Raw genomic sequence first — 9,464 nt, 5'->3', positions numbered from 1 at the left:
TATCCTGCACCTTCACCTGTTATTTATACATAGCAGGCAATGAATAAATGCTTGTTGACTGAATGAACTGGGATTTTGTAACGTGATCCCTGTTTAGTTGCATGTTTTAGAGTATGTGCTTGTAGAACATGGTCAACTATCAGTTGTTTCTGCATGGGTTCTATTTGTTTGACTTAGTCTCTAGGAATATTTGCTTGGTAAATGCTCTCCAGATAGTATGAAAAGGTTTTTGGATAGATCTGGGCTCAGACTTGGAATTTCTTTTCCTGTTTCCTTCTTGACACCCATATATGGCTTTATCACTGTAGCATGCTGGTTTTTCTTACTTCCTGATTTCTCCCCAGTATTTGAAACATTCTCCTATTGATTCATTGTATCCATTCAAGTATCTAAGTGCCAGGGAGTGTTCCTGATGTTGGGGGGATACAGGGGGGACAAAACAGACTCTGACTGTACCTACAGCCTGCTGAAACAGGCAAATTCATCAAATAATAGGACAATTCAGTAAAAACAGATTACCTGATAGCCTGATGGCTCATTTTAAAAGACATTTTTGAAAGTCTCAGAGGATCCTTGGGTAGGAAACCAGACACTTGAAGCTTTCTGTCACTTGGTTTTTCATTGTTTTGTGTCTCTCCAAAGCTCATATACATACATATATTAGGAGGATGCAAACTTAAAATTTTTTCTCCTGAAGCCACTATTTTTGCACACTGAATTTCAATCTTTAATTTCTTTAGTCACTTGATTTTAAATTTTAATTTCATAGCAAGTCTAGCTGTTCTTTGTAGGCATTCACATACAAGGGTTGAGGTTTGCCCTCTCTACTCTCCAGGCCAAGGTGAAATTTAATTATTTTCTAGGTTTTAAAGAGAGAACCTAAAATGTACATTTTGTATCTTGACTTGCTTGATTTAAATCCTGGTTTACAGTGTGTGTATGTGTGCGAAAGGGTGGAGTAATGGCAAATGAAAGAAAGAAGGAAGTTACACACCTGTTGTCTAAGAACCCTATATGAATTCTTGATCTGCAGCAAAAGCAAAGTCATGATCATACCTTACACTCTGGATCAGCAGGTTGCACCAGGGACACTTCAGAGAACATATGAAACGTGAAAAAGCGGTTCTCGTCATAAAAGACAATTTTCTTTGAAGACCTCAGGTTCCTTTAAGGCAGGAAGCAGTATGAGTTTCACCTCCTGGACCTGACTGAACAAGATTATTTTCGTGTGCTATTTATCAGCAGACGATCACAATGAAATACGCACACGACACTTAACTGCCTCAAATATTGCAAACCAAAAAAACTAGAATGCCACTTTGCTGGGGCCACCTTAGTTTCTCTTCTATTTCATTGTTTCCTTTCCTTTTATTTCACATTATTTAACATTTTCCCATAAGTCATCCATAATTCAATTTCAGTCTAGAAGGGTAAATTCGATTACTCGGCGGTTAAACATTGTGTGCCTTGTCAGAAACAAGAGAACTTGTGAAACAAAAACAAAAACAACTTAAAAAAAATAGAAACAACCAACAACCACCAAAAAACAAAGGCATGAAAAGTTGGAACCTATCGGGAGGCTGTTGGAAACTTAGGCAGCTTCCTTTCTCTGCTCAGGATTTAGATTTCTATCTCTCCTTACTTTGCGGACAGCTTCGCCTGTGAATCTCCCCCTATGCCTCCGGACACCGGTGCCAATTCCTTCCCTTCCCCAGTTGCCCCCCACAGTATAGAGGATCTTATTTTCTAAGACTGCACCGGGGTCAGAGGTGACATGAGAGTTTCTAACCGAATGGCGTTTTAGAAATAGGAACGGGAAACACAGAAGCGGCTGAGGAGCGTCCCCGCGGAGCACACAGGCACAGCGCGGGAGCTGCGGACGCCAGCGCCAGCGCCGCAGGGAGCGCGTGCGGGGCTCCGCGGGGCCGCCTCCCGCGACTTCAGCAGGGGCGGCGGCCGCGCTCCCGGGGCCGGTGGCTGAGGCAGGCAGAGACGCCATATGTTCGCCTCACCACGCGGCCGGACGGCAGCCGCAGGTCGGCGGCGGTCCTAGGCACGCAGCGGCGGCAGTGACCGCGGGCGCGGGCCTCTGGCCAGGGTGCGGGAGCAGTGGGGCGTCCGCAGAGCCGAGAGGCCGGACCCAGCCGGGAGCGCGCGGGCGAGCGAGAGCTCACTGGGAGACGCGCCGCGGCGGCGCGAGCCGCAGGAAAGGCTTCCAGGAGGGGCGGCGCACCGCTCCGGCCTCCCCTCCTCGCCAAGCTGCCTTCCCTCCGCCTCTCCCTCCTCCTTTCGCCGCCGCCTCTCCCTCCGGATTGTGCTACAGTTAGAGAAAGAAGAAGAATGTTGTGTGTGGCGAGGGGGAGGGCGCTCACTGGCAGCCGCTCGCGCTGGAATCGGGCAGGGGGTGGCGGTCCTGGCGGGGCGGGGGCGGAGGCGAGGAGCGCCGGTTGCCGGCGGGCGGAACCGGGTCTGCGCGCTAGCCGGCGGTGAGGCGCGGCAGGGCGAAGGCGCGCGCAGAAGAGCAAGATGCTCTAGAGAGAAAGTAGAGAATTGCGTGGCGGCAGACGTGTGACGTTTTGTGGCTGAGATCCGTGTGCTCGCTCGTTGCTTGCATGTGCAGCACTATTTAACTTCCGTCCCGATGTAAGAGACGATGGAGCTCTCGCCATCAACCGGAACTTGTCTAGAGAAGGGGTTAAGTGTTTAAGCCTCGGCGCCGAGTTAAAGCATGTGCGCGAGTGGGTGCGGCGGCGGTCGGGGGGCGAGGACGGACCGCCCTTCCCCGGGGACCGCGGCGCCGGCGTCTGACGCCGAGGCCGTGGCGCGGCTCGGCCTTCTCTCAACCGCGCACGAGCAGCGCCCGCCTCCGCCGCCCCCCAGCCTGCTTCTCCGTCGCCCCAGGCACTCCGCATCCACAGCGACCCCGGGGCCCACCTGGTGGCTCCGGCCGTGGCCGCTGCCCCGCGGCGGTTCCCGGAGCTCGTCCCGGCCGCGCGCCCGGGCGGCGGGGCTCGGCGGCCACCGCTGCCTCGGGGGAGCGAGGGCGGGAGGGTGTGTGTGCGCGCTGTGAGCAGGGGGTGCCGGCGGGGCTACAGCGGAGGCACTTTGGAAGAATGACTCTGGAGTCCATCATGGCGTGCTGCCTGAGCGAGGAGGCCAAGGAAGCCCGGCGGATCAACGACGAGATCGAGCGGCAGCTCCGCAGGGACAAGCGGGACGCCCGCCGGGAGCTCAAGCTGCTGCTTCTCGGTGAGTACCGCCCGGGGCCCCGCTGGGCCTCTGCGCCCCCAGCCCACCATCCTTGGCCCTGCGGGACAGCTGCCCTCGGCGTCCCCCGCCCCCCGCGCCCGCGGCTAGCCCTTACCCTCCCGGGCGCGCCCCCGGCCACTGCCTTCACCCGCGCGGCGCGCGGGCGCGTTACACACACACACACACACACACACACACACACACACACACGCAGCAGAGGGGTCGCGGCTGCCCTGCCGGGTGTCTCGGCTTTTTCCTTTTCGTGTCCCTGAGGGCTGTGCCTTATCTGCTGTGCATCTGCTAAATGGCAGATCACTCCGGCCAGAGGCGCGGGGGTGGAAAGGTGGGCAGAGGGGTTGAACTTCCAGTGTCGTGGCCGCAGCACCCCATGGGGTGGTGGCGCGGGGAGCCGTGTGTGGCCCAGCGGGTGGCGAGCGGAGCCGGGGCACGTTGGGGGAGGGCCCGCGGTGGGGTGGCCCGTGTGCATCCATTATCAGTGCTCTCTGGGGTCAGGAGGGAATGGGGGAACAGTGGGCAGACTCGCAGCTGGATTCCCGGAGCACTGATGATGAGGAAGCCAAGTGGTTGGCCCTCCAAGGAAAGGGCCTGTGTATTGGGGGCGGGGCGGGAGGGCGAGCCCAAATGTGTCACACAAGTGCTGTTTCTCTATAGCCACCAGACCATCGAAAGGAGGGGGCCTAGAAGAGTTTCTTGGCTAGTGGATGGTGACAGGCGTGATTCTCGTCTGCACCATTTCTTCTAGATAAAGATGAGGGTAGGGGAGCGTTGTGCTGTGTGGTTGTTGACAGCGACCGGTATCTTTTGTTTAATGAGGCAACCCAGATTTAGGCCTGAATTCACAATAGTTACTGCCGAAAACCAGTGCAGTCTCTCAGTTACTCTCTTGGCAACAAATAGAAACCTTTTGTTTAAAACAGATAGCATTTTAATATCTTTGGAATCTGGGCTAGAAGGAAAACGGGAAGCATACAGGAAAAATTTTCCTCTAGTCTTGAAAAAATTCTGCTTTAACTCTAAGCAAGAAAATGTCATTTCTCAAAGAGAAATTTATTGATGATTATCTCAGAGAGGATGTTCAGAATCAAGCGATCAGGATTCACATACAAGCCACAGTGACAGAACCCTGAGCTATTGTGGTAGGAAGAGCAAACAGCTTTGCAGTAACAGGCCTGAAAAATGCCTTGTGTTCTGGATATTTGCATGTATAATAAATGTGTTTCTCAAACATTTCTGTAAGAAAAGAATATTGTACTGTCAGTTGGTGTTTGAGAAGCATGCATTTTCTTTCTTATCTTGAGCATTCCATTTGCTGGCTCAAGGAACCAATTGCCTCTGGGAATGAACTGCTTATATACTGGATCATTTACGAGCAGGAACAAAATATACTGATCACACACATAGTTACTAATAGTTAATTCACATGACATGCTTTATGTCTTCATTTTGAAACTCACATAAATGGGCACATGTTTATAAAGAACTGAAGGCAAAACACTGAATGAAAGAGGTGGGCTTAGCGGGGAATGAAGCCAGGGAGGAGGCAAACTGCAGTTGGAAAGTAAAGATTTTTTTTTTTAATTCTCATTTTGAGCTACTTCTAATGGCTGAAAACAGGCAGTTGAATGTTTTCTGAGTTCTCAAGATTGAGAAGAAAATAAAGAACAAAAGAAATATGTAGAGTGTTTAAGTGCATGATTAAGGGGAAAAGCACGTATTTTAGAGAGACTTGTTTTAAGAATTGTTTTTTTTCTTCTGTTGCCCTGTTGACAGTCTTTGTTTCTGTTTAACTGTGAACTGGGCAGTTGAGGTCTCTCCAGCCAACCCTGTTTGCCTGAAAAGTGACAGCTCTGAGTTTCCCAGCAGCTAAGAGTTGAAGCCCAGGGAACCGGTTTGTCAATGGGCCTAGGTTTGAAAGTTTAAGGGAAATACACTTACATGGATGCTTAATTCCATACTGTGTGTTTAAATAACACTGTGCTTTTAAAAATGAACTTGGAGATAATTTTCTGAGAAAAAGTGTAAACCAATTTTACTGCTAAAGTGGTGGTAGTGTGGAGAACTTTTTTTCCCCTCTTATTAGCGTAACATCATGCAAGTATTGTTACTGCTTCATGTTCTTGGTATGTTGCCTTTGCAACATAAATACCACAATACACTATCTGTATAGTAATATATGCTAAATGTGGATTTGTGCGTGCATGTATGTGTATGAGTGTGATTTCAGGAGTTGTTGAATCCAGAACGGTTGATTTCAACAAGGAAGATATTAGGGAGGGATTTCATTTGAGGAATTCCTGATTTGCTGCCTTGATGAGTAGACTGAATGTTCTGGTTCCTTCTGTCATTTAAACAAAACCTGTCCAGAGGAGATTATAGAATGTATCCATTCACAGTTTAAAGATCTACTAATATTTTTAACCAGTTTATGGAGGAATAACTGTATTTTGAAATGAAATTCAATATAAAATTGTTTTCAAAGTAAATTTTAGTTCAAGACTTGATGCCATTTTAATGGAAAAGGATTTGTTTGACAGGGATAAAAGTGGGTACCCTTGCATTTGCTCATATAATTATTTACTTTTGTGTATTATGGAGACATTTAAAAAGGCAAGTAGTGGGTACCTGACTAGATGAAAGTATGGCAGTAAAATTTGGGCTATTTTGGTTTATATTTGGCAGCTGTGCTAATCTTCCAAATTTATTCCGTGTGCTTATATATTATATATTTTTATTTTAACTTTAGAAATTTGAACCCTGAAATCTACCACTATAAGAATATTACATTAAATTTTGAATTATTTTCTTGTTGTCTTTTAACTTACTCATTCTTTGAATTCATTTATATTAGTGTTTATTTTGACACTCAAAACTTAGTCTTTGCATTCAATGTAGATACACAAGAGCATACTTCATTTTACTTGGTTAATGTTTTGTGTATTTTGTAGGTGTAAAGCACATATTTCCTTTAATTGATTAATTTTCATGAATATTCACTAAATATTTCTATTGGTGGTACGTAGATAAGCTCATTTAATGTAATTTGTCTGTAAGGCTGTGTAATACAAATGGCCTTGAATGCCTGCTTCATGTTACATATAGTTATCCTGAAATTTTTTTCAGTTCCTAGAAAAAACATTTTTTTCCTATTAACCTGTTCTTATTTTACATGTTTTTGAAGTCTTTTACTCTTTAGATCTTAATTATCAAATAGGAAGATTTAGCAAACCCCCTTTAATTGATTGAATTATCGCTATTGAAACAGGCAAAGTTTAGGCCAGTCTTCTTTTTTTTTTTTGAGGTGGAGTTTTGCTCTTGTTGCCCAGGCTGGAGTGCAATGGCGTGATCTCAGCTCACTGCAACTTCTGCCTCCCAGGTACAAGCGATTCTCCTGTCTCAGCCTCCCAAGTAGCTTAGATTACAGGCATGCGCCACCACGCCTGGCTATTTGTTTTTATATTTAGTAGAGCTAGGGTTTTACCATGTTAGGCTGGTCGTGATAGGCCAGTCTTAAATGGAAGACCTTAAATGCTCTTGGAATTTTGAACTGAATTTTATATGTGAGCATAGATTTTCTTGCTGTTGTACACTGCAGACATATGAGAGTATGGGTTGTGTCTGTTTTACTCACTATTAAATCCCAGCTTCAAGCACAATATCTAACTCGTAGAATGCTCTCAATAAATATTGGCTGAGTAAATGAATTTATTTATTACCATCCTGCTGGAAATTAGAACAGACAATAATGAATACATTTATAGAAACATAGGAATATATAGTGTTTTTATCTGTGGCAGATATAATCAGGATCTTAAAAAAATTGTGCGTAACTCTTTGAGCCAATTGATTATAAATGCATTCCAGGATAGGAAGTGTTAATATAAGGTGTTGCATCACACATTAAATCAGTGTGTTACAGTTCTGTACTGGATGCATTTGAGAATGGTAACAGTCATGCTTAAAGTGTGAAAGTTTAAAGAAAAGAAAAACCATTCTATATTTTTTATTACTTTTTATCGTGTAGAGGCTAGTTTAACCCTCTCATCTTTTTACCATACAGTTTTCTCCATGGTACAGGGCTCAGTGAAGTTTTAATATTCTGTAGACCACAGGTGATGCCTAAATGGGTGTTTGTGATTGACCTATGCAATAACATGAGCAAACCCACCATAATTAAATACAGAATTTCAGGAATTGCAGTTAAAACATTTTTAATATGAAGGATATGCATTTGTACTGAAAGCTGTACAGTTTTAGACCAAGAAGGGGCTTGGAAGGCTGGAAATGCTGTAGCCAATTTAAACTGTATGGGGAGTTAATTTCTACACATCTGGAAAAGAGCATGCTTTCCACTAACCCTCAGTAAAGTTCACTGGAGTGGGTGTGTTGATTGCCTGGATTAACCTAGAGGTCAGTGCCATCTAGGATGGTGACTTAGAACCGTTGAACGAAAGTCTTGGTCTAAGTAGCCTCAATAACAACAGCTCCCTAGAAATAGAAAAATAATGGTGTTTATGAGACTGCTTGAGGGACTAACAGGTTTTATTTTTTGCTACTCTTTTAGTTTCCAAGTGTTGAATATGTTTCTGAATGTCAGGATTTATTTGGATACAATTCCCTTTTTTTGTTGTTGTTGAAACAAAGTACTTATAGTTTATATCAGAACAGCAAAGTGGGAATATCCTCCATAAAAATCAAAACTGTGGCTCTGACTGTGTAACAAAGCCTTCGGAGTAAGATTTTTCCATTGAACTATGTAGATTCATTGTCTGGATCTCCATATGATGTCCCATCCTGTACCCCTATATGCTATTTCTTCATATGGCAAATCTGGCACAAATTAAAACCCTGCTGAACAGTGAAAATATTGCAGGTTTATCTATTCACATATTTTAAACTAAGTTTAGAAAGGAGAACCAGAAGACTAATTCAGTAGCCATTTTGTTTAATACAAATAAATTTGATATAATCTTTTTCATTAAAAAAGAAAACCAACCCAGCTCTACTTTAGGAGAAATGGCTTATGTTCAGTTTTCAGAAGTGCCTATTGAAAACAGTTATGATTTTTATTACAGATGAATTTTTTAGGACCTGAAACAGCCTTTGCAGTTGTGAGGCTGCGTGCTATGCTAAACTTAGCAGAAAAAAGGAACAGATTTTTCTTTATGATCCAGGCAAACTTACACTTGAAAAGAAATTAACAAGATTTTCTAAGGAAGGTTTTGATTCCAGGATTCATATTAATTTTTCTTTAAGGGGAGTTATTCGTTCCGTTAATATTAGTGGAAATGTTGATTGGATGTTGCAGAGGGAAAATAGGGAGCTCAAAGGGTACATCTTGGAAGAGAGAGAAGCCATTTTATAAGGAGGTTAGGATTGCTTTCTCCCTGAGAAGGTGGAGGGAATCTGTTTCCTCTGTATTGGGTTGAGGAAAATACAAGTATGTGAAGCAACAAATTTAAAAGTCGAATTTCCTGGTTGGAGCGGGAGGCAGTCACATTTTTCAAAGGAAAACTTTTGTAATGCTTTTTTTAAGTCATGTTAAGATCTCTGTAGACTTAATCCTAGGGAAGTGTGAAATAGCACTAGAAGGTAAAATGTGCGATTGTTGGTAATTAAATCTGTGGCAATAACTGACTACAGTAAACCGTGAACATTTACTCTTGTTCTGCCAAATGGAGTAACATTAAAGAAAGAGCTCCCCTCAGACCCAAACACAATTTTGTGTGAATAGCTGTTACTAATAAAATTATAGGAAGTTGTTCAACAAGCACCTTTGATTTGTTACATTACTGATATGTAAAAATCTGTCTGATTTCTCATCAGAAAAAATACTACGTTATTACTAACGTAGTAAAGAGGACCTAGGCATACTGACGAAATTAGTTAGCACATCCTAGGTGGTCATCAATGTAGGCTTTACAAACAAAAATAAATGTCCATATTGCGGTGCCGAGAATCCCAAATTGGATTCACTATGCAGCTGTGTTGATAACGTTTATACATAGCCATAATCAGTGCAGAATATTTTGTTAAAAACCTTTATGGTTAATTTTAAAGAACAAAATTAGTATTATTTAAAAATCAAATTATGAAGATATCTTATATCCATTTTTTCAACATACACTTGTCAGTTACTAAAAAATATTTCTTCTAATTTTTTTTTTTACCAGGCATAACTTAAGAAGGAACAGTTC

General features: G+C 43.8%; 1 protein-coding gene across 1 annotated transcript in view; it reads left to right on the top strand.

Annotated features, from left to right (window-relative positions):
* The first annotated feature begins 2,896 nt into the window (after positions 1-2,896).
* LOC108542641 (guanine nucleotide-binding protein G(q) subunit alpha) overlaps positions 2,897-9,464 on the top strand; it is a 328,639-nt gene continuing 322,071 nt past the window's right edge. Inside the window, exon 1 of the mRNA XM_017892715.1 lies at positions 2,897-3,249. Within this exon, the coding sequence (XP_017748204.1) occupies positions 3,114-3,249 (136 nt within the window). The 5' untranslated portion in view covers positions 2,897-3,113. The remainder of the gene's footprint in view (positions 3,250-9,464) is intronic.

The sequence above is a fragment of the Rhinopithecus bieti genome, unplaced genomic scaffold (assembly GCF_001698545.2).
Source record: "Rhinopithecus bieti isolate Rb0 unplaced genomic scaffold, ASM169854v2 scaffold_19708, whole genome shotgun sequence".
Lineage (NCBI taxonomy): Eukaryota > Metazoa > Chordata > Mammalia > Primates > Cercopithecidae > Rhinopithecus > Rhinopithecus bieti.
This window is presented reverse-complemented; position numbering and strand designations above follow the sequence as displayed.